This window comes from Podarcis cretensis (genome assembly GCF_951804945.1).
Source record: "Podarcis cretensis genome assembly, chromosome: 6".
Taxonomy (NCBI): Eukaryota; Metazoa; Chordata; class Lepidosauria; order Squamata; family Lacertidae; genus Podarcis; species Podarcis cretensis.
The window spans coordinates 7,942,333-7,960,033 of NC_137175.1; the positions used below are offsets into that span (position 1 = coordinate 7,942,333).

General features: G+C 45.7%; 1 protein-coding gene across 1 annotated transcript in view; it reads left to right on the forward strand.

Moving 5' to 3' along the window:
* Nucleotides 1-58: 58 nt before the first annotated feature.
* The window catches only part of SRMS (src-related kinase lacking C-terminal regulatory tyrosine and N-terminal myristylation sites), a 47,368-nt gene continuing 29,725 nt past the window's right edge, over nucleotides 59-17,701 (forward strand). The window contains exon 1 of the mRNA XM_079979539.1: nucleotides 59-627. Coding sequence (XP_079835665.1) covers nucleotides 272-627 — 356 coding nt within the window. The 5' untranslated portion in view covers nucleotides 59-271. The remainder of the gene's footprint in view (nucleotides 628-17,701) is intronic.

Sequence of the window (17,701 nt, forward strand, 5' to 3'; positions counted from 1 at the left end):
TGCGGCTTGCAGCGAACAAGTTACACCAGATTCTCAGGTCTCACTTTTGGGCGTTCCCAAGAGCCTAGAAGCACACTCAGATGTTCCAGCGCCAAGCCGGCATCTCATATTGCTTCTTATCGGTTTGGGGAGCAGGGGAGCTCACGGCGTCCCTGGATACAGGCAGCTGATGAAGAAGAGGGCAGCGATGAAGGCTGTGTCACCTTTGAGAAGCCCTTTGGAATAGCAAAGCTAAACCCTCCTTGAGAAATTCTGCAAAAAAAGGAAGGGGATGGACCAGTTCATCAGGAAACACTTTGCTTTCCTCACTACCTTCTGGAACAAATTTTTGCCCCACAGGGTTTCCAACAGGTGTCCTTTGGAGTTCTGGGAGCCGGTCTCCGGATCCCTACACCCCACACTGGATCCCGACCCCGAAGAACCCTCTTTCTCCCTCTTTGGGGTGCTCTACGACTTCACGGCCAGGAGTGCAGATGAGCTGAGCGTCAACAGAGGAGAGAAGCTTTGCGTCCTCAAAGAAGAGGGAGGGTATGTCTTAGCAAGGCGGCTTTCGGGGGACCCAGTAATGGGCTACGTGCCGGCCAACTACATCAGCAAGCTCAGCCAGGAACCATCTGCGCAGCAGCCGTGAGTATCCGAATCTTTGGGGGGGTGCCAGGTGTTGCGCCGGGACACGGGTGGTGCTGTGGGTTAAACCATAGAGCCTAGGACTTGCCGATCAAAAGGTCGGCGGTTGGAATCCCCGCGACGGGGTGAGCTCCCATTGCTCGGTCCCTGCTCCTGCCAACCTAGCAGTTTGAAAGCACGTCAAAGTGCAAGTAGATAAATAGGTACCGCTCTGGCGGGAAGGTAAACGGCATTTCCGTGGGCTGCTCTGGTTCGCCAGAAGCAGCTTAGCCATGCTGGCCACATGACGACATGACCTGTACACCGGCTCCCTCGGCCAGTAAAGCGAGATGAGAGGCACAACCCCAGAGTTGGCCACGACTGGACCTAATGGTCAGGGGTCCCTTTACGTTTACCTAGGTGTCGCGCCAGCACCATTCAGATGTTTCCGAAAGCTTCCAAAATGATGTGGGTTCTGTGCAACGTGGTTTGGGGGGATGTGGGCTTTGGGGGGGGGGTGAGAAAGAAGCAACAAGAACACGAGAAAGTATCTTACCCAAACATCTCCAGAAGGGAACCTTCACTAGTATAAATAGTACAGTGGGTCAGTTCATCTGGCTGTTAACCCGAAGGTTGGTGGTTCGAGCCCACCCAAGGGCTGCAGTGCGCAGGTTTTGTGCATTGCGGGAATGGGCTACATGACACAGCTGTATGTGTGATTCTAAGATTTTGTGAGGTGTTGGGTGTGAAAAGAGTTAACAGATCAGGCAACATTCCTTAAAAAATTACCACTTTTCCCCCAAAATAAATAATGTAGCTATGTATTCTAGTTTTGCTGATTTGCATCTGTGTGTTCTTAATTGTTTTATGCACATCACTTTGATTTTTAAAAAGCTGTTTTTTTATTATTTTTCAATTTAAAGATCAGGAATAGATCTTTACCAACCAAATTTGATAAACACATTGTGGTTGACATGTGTCTAATGCAGAAGACAGACAGGAGACCCTCTTTTCATTCTTGATTGACGGGTTGGCCCCAAAGCATCTTGGTTATGATTGGTCTGATTTATAAATAATAACTATGGCTAGCCAAATGACTACCAAAGGTTGGAGATATGTCTAGGGAAAGATTTGCTGACCGGTTGTTGCTCCCCTTTGTATGTCCACAATCAGTCTTGTCTCTTTGCTTCGCAGTCTGCCAAATAGGAAAATGTTTGCCCCTAGCGTGAGGTGGTTTGGTTGCTGCTTATGCAAATAGGTCTGAGATGAGAGGGGGGACTGGCCAGTGCTGCTGTCACAAAGCCACCAATATCCTCATAAACCAGAGGAAGCCAGTGCTATTCTCCAATGCAGTTCCTGGGCAAAAGGAAGTTCGGGAAGCGAAGGCAGATGGACTTGTGGCACCCTTTTTAGACATGACTTTCTGTTACCTCACGTCTTCCAAGGCTTGGACATTTACACTGAAAGCAAGCGTAAGCCACAGTGAAACCCAGGTTCAAATAATGCGCCATCTCTCTCTTTTTTATTGACATTTGTATTCAATTTCAGAAATTTTAACAAATTAACTTCAACTTTCATACATATTTCTCTTAACGGTTTGACTTTCCACCCTTACCTCCATGATGTTTCTATTTACACCCTTTTTCCTGCTGCATTACGCACCATCTTTATGGTATATCTCATACTTAGAATCATAGAATCATAGAATCATAGAACTTAATTCCTCTCTTACAATTGCTGTCAGTTCTTTTCCGCTACTTAAATTACAACTTAATCTGGCTATAATACTCCCTCAGATAACCCAAAGGGGGTCTCCACTCTAGTTCATAATTTTGATCTCTTACCCTTGCTGTCAATTTCAACATTTCTGCATAGTCCATTAGAGCCAAATTCTTCCTTGGAATTTTAACATTTTCTTCATTTCATTGTGTGCCATTTCCCCCAAACCCTTCGCTTTTTCACACATCCACCACATATTTAAAAAAGACCCTTAGGTATGTTTACATTTCCAACATTTGCCAGACATGGTTTTAGAGATCTTGGCATTTTATGTGGCGTTAAGTACCATCTGGATATCATTTTCATATCGTTCTAACATGTAACAGGCAGTCAATAATGCTCCACCTCTGAGCCTAACATCAGAAGGATTTGGAAGCCATGCCGTCGATCCCGCACACATACTAGAAAGTGCTGTGCAAATTATCCCGTAGATCAAAGCTGTGTTGTTGTGGCTCCTAGATTTGACACACCTGTTTCCAGTCCTGCCTTTCCTCTCACCCGGCAGGTGAAATTAGGGCTTTTGCACAGAGGGACAGAATTTGGGTTCCAGGGTTGGTGGGCTGGTGAGTTGCTAGATGAAGCCAACAGGAGGCGGCAAGAACTCATCCTGGCTCATAGGTGGCATTTGCCAGAGAGACCATCCCTAGAACCTTTGAGCTCCTTGGGTTGTGACAGGGCCCATGGAAAGTAATCGCCAAGGACACAGTGCCCCTGAGCATGTACAGTGTGCTTTTCTCTCATCACTCAGTAAACTAAGGTTATCAGATTTTTTCCAAAGAATCCAGGGACCATTTTTTTTTTAAGAGGAAAAAAAGTTATTTTTAAAAAAGTTATTTTTTAAAAAATCAAGAAGTAATATCTTCTCTTCTGTGGTCTCCTCTGTTGCGCAGCCTTAATCTGGGCACCGGCCTGCTCTCTTGGAGCACTAGCCGCTATGGAATGGGCTCGGGTCGGGCCTGGGCTCGGCCACATGTCCTAGCCCTCCCAGTGCTCTCCTACCTCTCCTCCTCAGTAACGTCGGCAGCAGCGGTGCAGCAAATTCGGGGCTCCCCTCTTTTTTCTCCTTCCTCTTTCTCTCTCATCCTTCTCCTCCTCTCCTCCTTCTCCCTGTGTCGGCTCTGGGGTTTTCCTGGCCCCAGAGCACTGCTGGGCTGTCGGCTGGGTGGCCAGGCGCTCTCATGCCCAGCTCAATTTGGGTCATGGGGGGGTCAGTGGTTCCCCCAGTTGACGCACCGGGCGTCCCCGGTTCCCCCTCGACAGTGGTGGCGAAAGTCTCAGCAGCCCAGAGCAAGCCTGGTAGCGCAGTTGGCTGTGGCTGGCTTCAGGAGCTGCTCGCTGCCGTGGCACCCGCCATTTTGTCTCACCAGAAGTCCCCATATGATGTGCCTTGTGCCGTTGAACCAATCACGCAACATTCATTCCCCATGAATAAATCTACAACACTTGAAATATAAATCCGGGGACATTCTGGAGATGGATTTTGTCCAGGGACAGATTTGTAAATCCAGGGACTGTCCCGGGAAATGGGGAAGTCTGGTAACCATACAGTAAACACATTGGTGTTAAAGAGTCAGAGGGTGTCACATTCTGAGTGAACAACACATGGAAACTGCTCTGAGCATGCACAGATCGCCTGACTAGAGAATTGTGTGTCGGGAGCAATTCAGTCCCCCATTTTTGGCATGTTCCCATTGAGGGGGGCACGGGGGGGGCGGCGAAAGGCAGTGCTGCCTTGTTCCTGAGTCCTGGCCCCTCTTCCCCCGGCAGCACTCCGTGTGGGGTGGAGGGAAGGAGACAAGAGGTCAAAGCCAGTGTGGTGCAGTGGTTAGAGTGTTGGAGTAAGACCTGGGTTCAAATCTCCACTTGGTCACACAGCTCACTGGGTGACCTTGGGCCAGTCATTGCCCCTCAACCTACCTCCCAGGGTTGTTGTGAGAATAAAATGGGCAGGAGGAGAAGCTAGTTCTGAGCTGCATAGGGATTTGTATACGAACAACTGGTATATAAACTACAACTAATCCAGAATGTGGCAGCTAGACTGGTGACTGGGAGCAGCTGCCGAGACCACATAGCACTGGTCTTGAAAGACCTACACTGGCTCCCAGTACATTTCCGAGCACAATTCAAAGTATTGGTGCTGACCTTTAAAGCCCTAAACAGCCTTGGTCCAGTATACCTGAAGGAGCGTCTCCACCCCCATCGTTCTGCCCGGACACTGAGATCCAGCACCGAGGGCCTTCTGGCGGTTCCCTCACTGCAAGAGGCCAAGTTACAGGGAACCAGGCAGAGGGCCTCCTCGGTAGTGGCACCCACCCTGTGGAATAATTACCAAACTTTTAGAAGACATCTGAAGGCAGTCCTGTTTAGGGAAGCTTTTAATGTTTAACAGGTTATTGTATTTTAGTGTTTTGTTGGAGGCCGCCCAGAGTGGCTGGGGAAACCCAGCCAGATGGGCCGGGAATAAATAATAAATTATTATTATTATTATTATTATTATTATTATTATTATTACTACTACTACTACTGCAAGAAGAGCCAAAATGGGTCAGTGGTCTGACTCTGCATAAGGCAGTTTAAGATGCTCTTAGCTTGGCCTGAGCCAAATGCAATTCCCTCAGCAAAGTTGTTACATGACGGCTGTGGTATCTCCTCCACATAGCGACGTAGATGCTGCCTGCCTGTCCCCCCAAATCAAGTAAATAAATAAAAATACTTAACTCACTGACCATTGCAGATAACATACATCCTGGCTAGGCCCATACCCCAATATGTTGAGCCTCAAAACCAGGATGCAAGTTTTCCCAGCCTTGCACAAGTCACATGATCACGGAGCCTAAAATATTTGGGGAGGTTTTTTTTTGGGGGGGGGGAGATCTCAGCCCGAAATCATGGCGCCCACAATGGCCACCATGCTCTTGCCGGAAAGAAACAGGATGTCCCATTTTTTCCAGGGCACTTGTGGGGCATTTAGTGCATGAACGCTGCATTATCCCTGTCCAGGAATTGTCATGGCTGGTGTAGCAGCCAGAATAGGTCGAAGGCAGCCACTGAGGTCACCTGGGCCTCTAGTGACAAAGACGGATTTAAAACTAACCCCCAAGCTACAAACCTGTGCCTTCAACCCCATCCAGAGCTGGCAACTGATCTGGCTCTTGGACATGCCCACAGGGCTTGTGTCTTGCCAGGACTCTGCCTCAGTTTGTTGGCTCTCATCCATCCCGTTGCCAGTTCAGAAGCTGCACAGATGCAGAGAAACAGAGCTGCGTGTCCTCAGCACATGGACCCTCATGGATGCGGCTGGCGCTGTGGTCTAAAGCACTGAGCCTCTTGGGCTTGCCGATCAGAAGGTTGGCAGTTCGAATCTCCACGACGGGGTGAGCTCCTGTTGCTCTGTCCCAGCTCCTGCCAACCTAGCAGTTCAAAAGCACACCAGTGCAAGTAGATAAATAGATACCGCTGTGGCAGGAAGGTAAATGGCATTTCTGTGCGCTCTGATTTCTGTCAAGGCGTTCTGTTGCACCAGAAGTGGTTTAGACATGCTGGCCACGTGACCCGGAAAGCTGTCTGTGGACAAATGCCGACTCCCTTGGCCTGAAAGCAAGATGAGCACTGCAACCCCATAGTCGCCTTTGACTGGACCTAACCATCCAGGGGTCCTTTACCTTTTTCCTTTACCTTCCAACTCTACAATTCTATGAGTCCATGATTTATTAGGCTGCAGTACTATACACAGATATGAGAAGCAAGTCTCACTGACCTCAGTAGAGGTTATTTCTGAGTAAGGATGTAAGGCAGGGCTTAGTGAACTGTGGCTCTCCAGATGTTGGTAGACTACAAGAACCATCATCTCTGATCATTGGCCATGCTGGTTGCAACCTGATGGGAGTTGGAGTCCCAAAACATCTGGGTGGCCGGGTGTACAAGATCGTATGGTGCATCTCATTCCCAAAGCTATTGGTAGCTTATTATAACAAAAGCAAATTGACAGTGAAATCCGATAGTGGCTCAGTCAGTAGAGCATGAGACTGCTGATCTCGGGGTTGTGGGTTCGAGCCCCACGTTGGGCAAAAGATGCCTGCATTGCAAGGGATGGGACCCATGTGGTCTCTTCCAGCTCTACAACTCTATGATCTCATATTGGAAGGAAGTTGCACTGAGTTCGATGCGGCTTATTTCCAGGAAGATGCTTTCGGAACTGCAATTTCCGACAGGAATCCTAAACTAGGGATGAGACTAAGTCACAATTGAACAGGCTGGGATTCGTTTCCAAGTGTTTTTTTGCTACTTCTTTGCTTTAAAATTGTTACATACTGCCTTCTGGGAATGATTCCAAGTGAGTTTAAACAAATAGAAAAGCAATAAATCCAAACAAAGCAAATCACAAATAAAAAAAGCCATTTGAGGTTGCAATTTTGCAGTCCCTGGAAGCGTGCCACAGTGGGGGGGAAAGGGACATAGGATTCTTTGGATCTCCCTCTTTGAGACAGGAAGGACAGATCTGTCTTCCGAGAGAGAGATCTGACCTCACACGCCTCCTCCGTGAAGCTGCAGAAAGGTCTGCCCCCATGACATCAGAAAGGACGAAAAGGAAGCGGGGGTGGGGGGGGCATTGCGCCATGAGTGCTCTGGGAGGGCCAAATCACATTTGTGACTTCAAACACTGCAAGGCTGTGTTTACAAGTCTCATTTTTACAATGCTGTACACACCAGAGGGATGTCATTGCCTGATGTGCATTACCTGATTTGTCTTCCCGGGGCCTGCAACACACGCAGCATTCCATGAATCTGACATCTGCGCATGCGCTTCTATCTGAAGATGCACAGCGGCTGTCTCAGGTGCACACACCTCAGCCTAATTGCACCTTACATCTTCAAATTAGAGGGAAGCTGGTGCTGTGGGTTATGTCAGAATTCAGGCTCGGTCAGAGGTATGTGCCTATCTCTCCAGGCACCGGCTGAATTCTTTCGACCTCCCTCCGGCGACTCCCGGCAGGAAGAACACACGAGGTCCGTTCCGGCGATTTTCCTCAGGCTGTGAGAAAAACACACCAACTGCTTCTCTTCCTCCCTGCTCCCTGCATATCCCCAGGGAGGGGAATCAGACTCAGACAGAAATGTATCTTACATGCTTTTATTCCTGTCTTTCACTTCATAACAGAGAAAGATGTCCGCTCTCTTCAACAAACAGAGAGAAACTACAAACTCCACCCATGTACATCCTGTACAGGTCATATGACACACACTGAGCTAACATCCGGTGCTCAATACAGAATGGACTGCCCCTTTGTTTCCATGGCAACAGTCACACACATCCTGTTTGGCTTTCCAGCCACAAGCAGCTGGCTGAGCTGCTGGAGCTTTTGCTTGCTGCAGCATTGCTGCTTTAGAATAACATACTCCCCCTAAAGTATCAATGCGTGCTGCGAGCAAAGCGTCATCCAGAGAAGAAAACAAACAGTTGTTATATGTATAACACTCCCCTGTTGTTTCAGTTCCACCTTTGGAACTACCCACCACTGGTTTTACCAATGTACCTCTCTGGTTGTGTGACTTCCAAGGAATGAGTGCTTCTGCATTACCTTGGTTAGCAACTCTCTGTTGTGCCTTTGTCTCTGACTCAGACACAGCTTCAATTTGACCTTGGTCGTTTACAACAGCAACACACGCAATGGCTTGGTTGGCAAAATCTTTTGAATACCACTTGGGTGGTACACCCTTCGTTGCTCTCTCAGACCTACGTAAGAGGTGCTCCTCTCCCTTGCTTTCTGGTTCAGCCTCTGAACTCTCTGGAGAACCAGTACTAAGCTTAATTAGTGGTTCATCCTCCTCTTCTGAGGGTCTAGTCATTATGTGAGATGTCCTCTCAATGACTGTGACAACTGAGCTGTCTGAGCTATCGCTGTCATCATCAGTACTACTGAACTCAATAAGATCAAACTCATCATCATCATCATCAGAATCATCATCATCTCCTGTGGGAAATGTGTGAACAATCACTCGCTCCTGTTCAGGAGCACTCTCTAGAAACTTTGTGAGAATCACCTTACCAGATTCAGACAAAATTACTCTGTAGAGACCCTTTTCATAACCCACAAAAATGCCTCTGGCATTCTTTACTCCACCCGGAGCTTCTGTTCTCACATGAGACCCAAAAACCTTGAAATGGGCCACAGAAGGTTTTCTGTGGAACAGTTTCTCAAAAGGAGAACTTCCCAACTCTTTTGAAAACTTTCTCAACCACGTATAAGAATACGACATTAGCGACTCAGCCCAGTACTCATGTGGCAGATGTGAACTAAGCAATTGCGCTTCCATTCCCTTTTGCAATTCTTTGTTCACCCTAACACAGACACATCTGTTCCAAGCTTCTTCGGAAGCTGCAATTTTGTGTCTTATCCCTTTCTTCTTCAGGAACCTCTGGAAATCCTGTAAAAGAAAAATTGGCTTCTCATCTGTGCAAAGACAATCTATGTCAGCATCATGCATATTTTTAACTTTGTCACAAAACTCTTTAAACCTTTCTAAGGCTTCTTTCGGTCTCTCCAAAAGATAAATCCAGACAAAACCTGTGAAAGAATCAACACATATTAGGTAATACTTTGCATTGCCTCTAGATGGTGCTAAAGGACCAATCACATCAGCATACACCCGCTGAAATGCCTTGTCGACCCTCGAGGTGACCTGCTTGGCGTTCTTCTTGGCTACACCTGCAAAAGAAATCATGTTAGAATCACAAGAATTACATTCCATGTAATCACTTTGATCAAAAGTCAACAAATACAGTCCATCTTTCTCTTTGGCAGAAAGATACAACTCTCCATCTTTGTAGATCTCGCAGTGTTGATCATCATAGGACAGTTTTAGTCCCTTCTTGGCGATCTGCGAAACGCTGAGCAGATTGTACTTCAACTCTGGAACCAAATAAACATTGTTTATAGTCAAGTTCAGACTTTTAAGATACACAGTCCCAATTCCGGTGGCTTCCAGCTCTTGACCGTTGGCTTGTTGTACAACGAAGCTTTGCTTCTTAAACGACGAAAACAAATCCCTACGATGGGTCATGTGAACCGTCGCTCCCGTGTCTAAAACGAAGGAATTCCCCACTTGTGGTGTGGCTTTTAGGGACATCAAAACCTTTGCAGGCTTTGCCTGTGACTTGGCATGACTTCTGCCTGACGCCTCAGACTTCGTGGAGCTTCCCTTGGCTCCTTTGTTCTGACGTGGCTTCCTGCAGTTCCGCTGAAGATGCCCAGTCTGTCCACAATTGTGGCATCGGACAACGTTCAAAGCTACAGCGTCTCCTCCAGTAGCTACAGCAGTGGGGGTGTCTGAACTCCGTTCTTCCCTCCCCCTGTCCTTCACTTCCAGGGCGGCAAGTCTGTCATGTTCATTCAGAACCACGGCAAAGACCCTGTCCGAAGTCGAAACTTGCGCTGGGAGAGACCCCAGCTGACTGGCAACCGTTTTGTAAGTCCGATTCAGGCTGTTGATCACCATGAAGCAAAACACTTCCTCCTGCAGACGGAAATTGCGTTCCACCATCTGCTGACGCAGAAATTTCATTTCCGTCAGGTGCGCTTGGACATCTCCATCAGGCACAAGCCTCAGGTTAGTCAGCTTTTCAAAATACAGCAACGCTGAAGAACCTGCATCTCTCTGATGTGTCCTTCTCAGCGTGTCCCAAACATCTTTCGCGTGCGGTAAATCTTGTATATGAATAAGCTGAGAGTCTGACACGCACAGAATTATAGCAGTTCTGGCCTTCACATCCTGTGACTCCCAAGCACGCGTTGGTGCTGCAGGGATGGGGTTCTCAATCACCCTAAACAGTCTCTGATTCTGCAGCAAAGCCTTCATCTTAATAGACCAAGATGCATAATTGTCACTGGTCAAAAGGGGTGGAGAAGGCAAAACTCCCTTCTTGGCATCCATTTTGAGTCCTTGCATTGACTCTCAAACACAAGCCTCTAAAATCCAATAGCTGGCTTGTTTACACTCTGTGCACCTGGCAGCAATAACACTGGCCGCTTGGAAAGTCCCCTTTCAACAGTTCCTTTGTAAGGGCCTAGTCTAAACACGAGCTGTTTTTGCTTCTCCGAGCACAGCCTGACTTCCAGCCCTTATCTTGAAACTGGCCTGCGTTGCTAAGCAACCACATTCCTTTCCTTGGACAGGAAAAACCACAGGAATGTTTGGAATGCAGACTCTTCTCTCTCGGAGCTGTTTTTCCCAAACGTTGCTCCCATGAAGCAGAGAATTAATCAATCTGCATTCACACTTTTAAGCCCGAAAATCTCATACCTGGGCTCCGTAGCTTGGCTTTCAGCTTCCTCTGGTCAGCTTCTGGCTGCAGAGAATCAGCCTCCATCTCAGGCTTCCATGGAGAGGAATGAATACAGTCACCTTGATGCAGACTCCCATGGATCGTAGCAACCATCCTCTGCTACCAATGTCAGAATTCAGGCTCGGTCAGAGGTATGTGCCTATCTCTCCAGGCACCGGCTGAATTCTTTCGACCTCCCTCCGGCGACTCCCGGCAGGAAGAACACACGAGGTCCGTTCCGGCGATTTTCCTCAGGCTGTGAGAAAAACACACCAACTGCTTCTCTTCCTCCTTGCTCCCTGCATATCCCCAGGGAGGGGAATCAGACTCAGACAGAAATGTATCTTACATGCTTTTATTCCTGTCTTTCACTTCATAACAGAGAAAGATGTCCGCTCTCTTCAACAAACAGAGAGAAACTACAAACTCCACCCATGTACATCCTGTACAGGTCATATGACACACACTGAGCTAACATCCGGTGCTCAATACAGAATGGACTGCCCCTTTGTTTCCATGGCAACAGTCACACACATCCTGTTTGGCTTTCCAGCCACAAGCAGCTGGCTGAGCTGCTGGAGCTTTTGCTTGCTGCAGCATTGCTGCTTTAGAATAACAGGTTAAACCACAGAGCCTAGGACTTGCCGATCAGAAGGTCGGTGGTTCGTATCCCCGCAACGGGGTGAGCTCCCGTTGCTCGGTCCCTGCTCCTGCCAACCTAGCAGTTCGAAAGCACATCAAAGTGCAAGTAGATAAATAGGTACTGCTCTGGTGGGAAGGTAAACGGCATTTCCGTACGCTGCTCTGGTTCGCCAGAGGCGGCTTAGTCATGCTGGCCACATGACGTACGCCAGCTCGCTCGGCCAATAAAGCGAGATGAGCGCCGCAACCCCAGAATGAGACACGACTGGACCTCATGGTCAGGGGTCCCTTTACATTTACCTAGTTTGAAGGAAAGCCCATCAAACAGCAGCATTTCTCGAGACACTACAGGAGATGTATGGACTGTGGACTCGGCTTCCAACACTATTAATAATAATAATAATAATAATAATAATAATAATACACCACCCTATACCTCCAGGTCTCACTAGCAGTGAGAGCACACTGAAGCCAGAGTAAACGGCACACAGCCCATGCTTTTCACTTCCTCAGGCACGCTCCTGGGACACGGATCAAACTGCACCATTCTTACAGCTGGTGTGGTTTATTTTGGGAGGGGAACCATTTTAGGGGGGGGGAGTGTTGATATTTTCACCCCCTCCCATTGCGAGAATCTCCTGATCTTCTACTCTACCACTCCTGACTGACTGCCTGACTCTGTGTGTGGAGAGAGTCTTATCTATGTAGTAGATGGCTGAGTGGGAGCTGTAACACTCATGCAAGCCAGTAGTTCTTTAGTTTGTAGAAATTAGAAATAAAAGGAGTTCTGCTTCACAGCTAGCTTCAACGTTATTTATATTCTGCTGAGTCTGGTGCTCACAATGCAGTTGTGAGTCCAGTGCACTGAGACCTGTTTTCCAGGACTGAAAGGTCTCTGAAAGTGCTCCAGTCACCTAGCCCAGTCGGGGCAGAACCAGTTATTGAGCCCAGTCGCTGACATCAGTTGAAAGGCGTACTGACAGGGAGAAAAAGAAAAGAAAAGCACAGCACAGTATACATTTTGTTCTGCTGACACTAGCAGAACATAGGAAAAGGCAGTCTTCCTCTCCCTTTTGGGTTGCTCTGCAAAAGTCAGAGGGAGGCATTCAGCTAATCTTTACTCATGTTGTTGTTTAGTCGTTTAGGCGTGTCCGACTCTTCATGACCCCACGGACTAGAGCACGCCAGGCACTCCTGTCTTCCACTGCCTCCCACAGCTTGGTCAAACTCATGTTCATAGCTTCAAGAACACTGTCCAACCATCTCGTCCTCTGTCATCCCCTTCTCCTTGTGCCCTCCATCTTCCCCAGCATCAGGGACTTTTCCAGGGAGTCTTCTCTTCTCATGAGGTGGCCAAAGTATTGGAGCCTCAGCTTCAGGATCTGTCCTTCCTGTTGTGACATGGGGTTTGTGATTTCAGCTCTCTTGACATAATATGCTGGAGACAGTTCTCTAGTAACACTTCTTTATTAAAGCAACAAGACTGGGGCCTGAGGAGGGGAGAGCTACATTTATAGGGACAGGGAACTGGCTAGAAAAGATACATTTTTGGAAATGAACCAATAGTAGCTGTACCCTCTGGAACCAAAAGGCAGTTACTTTACCCTAATGCAAATACAGACAATAATAATACAGATATAAAATCCTTTGACTCAATACACAACACTTCCAGTGAGCACTCAGGGCTGATTTCCTTCAGAATGGAGAGGTTTGATCTTCTTGCAGTCCATGGGACTCTCAAGAGTCTCCTCCACCACCATAATTCAAATCTTTACTCATAGCAGACCCATTTAAAAGTAATCACAGAATCGTAGAGTTGGCAGGGACATTGAGGGTCCCCTTGCAATTTAGGAATCTCAGCTAAATCATCCATGACAGATGGCCATCCAACCTCTGCTTAAAAATCTCCAAGGTATGAGACCCAACGTTGATTATTATCCCTTAATTTTAAATGGGTCAACTCTGAGGAAAAATTAGTTGTATACCACCCAGGGAGTTTAAAACATTTCAGATAGCGATTATGTGTTTCAAAGTCTACATGAACAACAACAATAAAATGTTTAGCACAAACAGGCAGACCTCCCTAGGTCTGTAGCTGGGGCCAGAAGGGAGTAAACAGGCATAGGATTACGCTGTAAAATATAGTAAAAACACACATATTAAAAAGGAGAATCACCGGACTAGCCAGCAGCTCTAAAAGCCAGACAAAATAAACGCCGCTTGCGAAATTGAGTAAATTGCCTACTTATAATCAACCTTGTGTTGCAACTTACTCAAAACGTTTTCATGAGTTCCATTAGACTTGCAGAAAATGTTCCCTGGATTGCACCTTGAAACCTGCTGAATTTTCAAAGTCTGAAATAGAGTCATAGGACTGTAGAGTTGGACGGGACTGTGAGGGTCATCTAGTCCAACCCCCTGAAATGCAGGAAACTCAGCTAAAAAAAAATTTGAGAGGAGCACTCGCATGTGAAAATTCAACCGTAGTTTCTCCAGCTCCCTTCTCCATTAATTTCTGCTCTGGTTTGATGAAAGCATCACGACAAAAATCAGAATACAGTGGTACCTCTGGTTAAGTACTTAATTCGTTCCGGAGGTCTGTTCTTAACCTGAAACTGTTCTTAACCTGAAGCACCACTTTAGCTAATGGGGCCTCCCGCTGCTGCCGCACTGCCGGAGCATGATTTCTGTTCTCATCCTGAAGCAAAGTTCTTAACCCAAGGTAATATTTCTGGGTTAGCAGAGTCTGTAACCTGGAGCGTATGTAACCCGAGGTACCACTGTATAGAGAGCAGTGGTTATTCAGTCTCAACTTGAACCTTTTTCTTTTTAATTGCTAAAATGTGTTCAGTGAAGCCTATGCACAAGCACACACACACACACACATCAAAAGTTGCTGTCACAAACAAAATGAACAGCTGCCCCCACTGAACTCAAACATGAAAGCCTGGCATGCATTCAGAAGCTAGCATCTGATGTCCACATTTGGAATCTTAAAAATTCAGAATTTGGAACCGGAGGTGTAGAAAGGCACCACGCTGCTTCAAAACAGGAGGACCTGGGTGGCTACGGTTCCCACAAACACAAGGGAATTTATGGGGTGAGAAGTGGCCTCCCAAAAGTAATTTCACAGCTAATAACTTCTCTTTACATGCGAGTCCCTTCCCTCTTGCTAATTATAGGTTTCGACAGGGAAGGAGGAAATGTATACTGTATAAACAAACAAAAATATGCTAAGTAATCACATTTCCATTTTCAATCCAAACCCACTCAGGGCCACAAGTTCAGTGGCTTGTCTTTTTTTATATAATATTTTTAACATATAAATTATAAAATGTACCACAAAACTTATCACTTATACAATCTTTTTGGACTTCCATCAGCACCTCTGATGATCCACCGTTTTAACCACTTCTTATGCATTTCTTAACTTTATATTGCCTTTACATCTCTTAACAAATCATCCTGCCCCTTGTCCATTTTTACAATACTTCTAATAATACTCCTCACAAAACTTCTTGCAACCCTACAAACGTCATCTGTTCTTCACAATTACTTTTCAAATAGTCCGTAAATTTACTCCAGTCTTCTGTGAATTTCTGCTCTCACCGTTTCAAACCCTTCCTGTTTATCTAATTCTGCATAGTCCATTAACTTCATCCTCCAATCAACGGTAACTCTTCTTGCTTCCATTTTTGGGCCAATAATATTCTTGCTGCTGTTATTGCAAGTTCAGTGGCTTGTCATGTGGTTCAGGCATGCCCATTTCATACCCTCCAAGGGCCCCTGTTTTCCAGGGACAGTACTGGAATTACGAAAGCCATCCCAGCTTCTGATTTGATCCAGTAATGTCCCTATTTCCCCTGCCAGCACAAAATGCTACAGAGCTCGGGGGGAAAGGATGAGCTGCCGCTAGGCTCTCCATGTCCTCTCCAGGGCTACTGCTGAAAGCCTCCTTCCTAGGACCAAAGTTGTCTCTGCGGAACAGAACAATCCTGAATTATAAAATAACACAATTAGAGATCGAGGAGGCCATTCAGAACATGCAACTGGGCAAGTTTCCAGGGCCAGATGGGCTTACCTCCAAATATTATAAGACATTGAAAGACTATTTGATACATCCATTAATGGAGGTTTGCAATGAAATTATGGAGGGGAAGAAGGCACCGGAGTCGTGGAAAGAAGCTTTCATCACATTGATACCCAAACTAGAAACTGAAAAGACACAACTTAAGAACTACCGCCCCATCTCCCTCCTAAATGTGGATTACAAAATATTTGCAGACATTTTAGCAAGTAGATTTAAAAAAGTTTTAAATGAAGTAATTCACAAGGACCAGGCAGGCTTTCTCCCAGGTAGACATTTGTTTGCAAACACGAGGAACATTATTGATATTCTGGAACTCTTGCAAACAAACATTAATACAAAAGCAGTTTTGATATTTATAGACGCGGAGAAGGCCTTTGACAATATCTCCTGGAAGTTTTTGAAGAAAAATTTGGAAGGATTGGGAGTGGGGCGGGGGTTTTACAATGGGATAGAGGCAATTTATTCAGAGCAAAAGGCAAAATTGATAGTTAACAATGTGGTGACAGAAGAGATTAGAATTGAAAAAGGAACACGACAAGGTTGCCCTATATCCCCTTTGTTATTTATATCGGTCCTAGAAGTGCTCTTGAATATGATCAGAGGAGACCGGTTGGTGGAAGGTATCCAGGTCAGAGCGAAACAGTATAAACTGAAAGCATTTGCAGATGACCTAGTTTTGACCCTACAGGAGCCAGAGCCTAGTACTAAAAGGGTATTGCAATTGATTTATGAGTTTGGTCGAGTGGCGGGATTTAAACTTAATAAGCAAAAAACCAAGGTTTTAGAAAAAAAATTGACTTCTTCAGAATCAGAAAGGTTTCAGAAAGAGACAGAATTAAATGTGGTTAAAAAAGTAAGATACCTAGGGGTAAATATAACAGCGAAGAACAGGAACTTATTTAAAGATAATTATGAAAAATGTTGGTCTGAAATTAAAAGGGATCTAGATGTTTGGTCAAGATTGAAACTTTCTTTGACAGGACGTATTGCTGCTATTAAGATGAATGTATTGCCAAAAATGTTGTTTTTGTTTCAAACTTTGCAGATTGTAGACAAAATGGAGTGTTTTGGGAGGTGGCAGAGAGATATTTCAAAATTTGTCTGGCAGGGCAAAAAGCCCAGAATTAAGTTTAAGATATTAACTGATGCTAAAGAAAGAGGGGGCTTTGCCCTGCCAGACTTAAAGTTGTATTATGAATCAGCAGCTTTCTGCTGGTTGAAAGACTGGCTACTTCTTGAGAACACTGATGTTTTAGATTTGGAAGGATTCAACAATGCGTTTGGGTGGCATGCATATCTGTGGTATGAAAAGGCTAAAATACATAAGAATTTCAAGAACCATGTTGTCAGAAAAACAGTATTTAATGTCTGGTTGAAATATAAAGACTTACTGGAAAACAAGACCCCAAGGTGGTTATCACCAATGGAGGCTAAGGCCTTGAAAAAACTCAATATGGAGGCCAAATGGCCGAAATATTGGGAAATAATAGAAAAAGATGGAGATAACTGGAGGTTGCAGAGTATGGAGAAAATAAAAGATAAAGTGTGAGATTGGCTACATTATGCTCAGATTAAAGAAGTTTTTAAGATGGACAAAAAGGTAGGATTCCAGGTGGAAAAATCAAAGTTAGAAACAGAACTGTTAGAACCCAGCTCTAAGATACTTTCAAGAATGTATAATTTGCTGTTAAAATGGAATACACAGGATGAAACGGTCAAATCAGCCATGATAAAATGGGCACAGGACATAGGGTACAACATCATGTTTGCTGACTGGGAAAAGTTATGGACCACAGGTCTGAGATTTACGGCATGTAATGCCTTGAAAGAAAATATTATGAAAATGATATACAGGTGGTACATGACCCCAGTCAAGCTGGCAAAGATATACCATGTGTCTGATAATAAATGTTGGAAGTGTAAAGAAGCTGAAGGAACATTCTTTCACCTCTGGTGGACTTGCCCTAGAGTGAAGGTTTTCTGGGAAATGATTTATAATGAACTGAAAAAGGTATTTAAGTATACCTTCCTTAAGAAACCAGAGGCCTTTCTCTTGGGCATTGTTGGTCAGAGTGTGCAAAAGAAGGATCGAACCTTTTTTATGTACGCTACAACAGCAGCAAGGATACTCATCGCTAAAAGCTGGAAAACTCAAGAATTACCGACACTGGAAGAATGGCAGATGCAACTGATAGACTATATGGAATTGGCGGAGATGACGGGCAGAATCCGAGACCTGGGAGAGGAACTGGTGGAGGAAG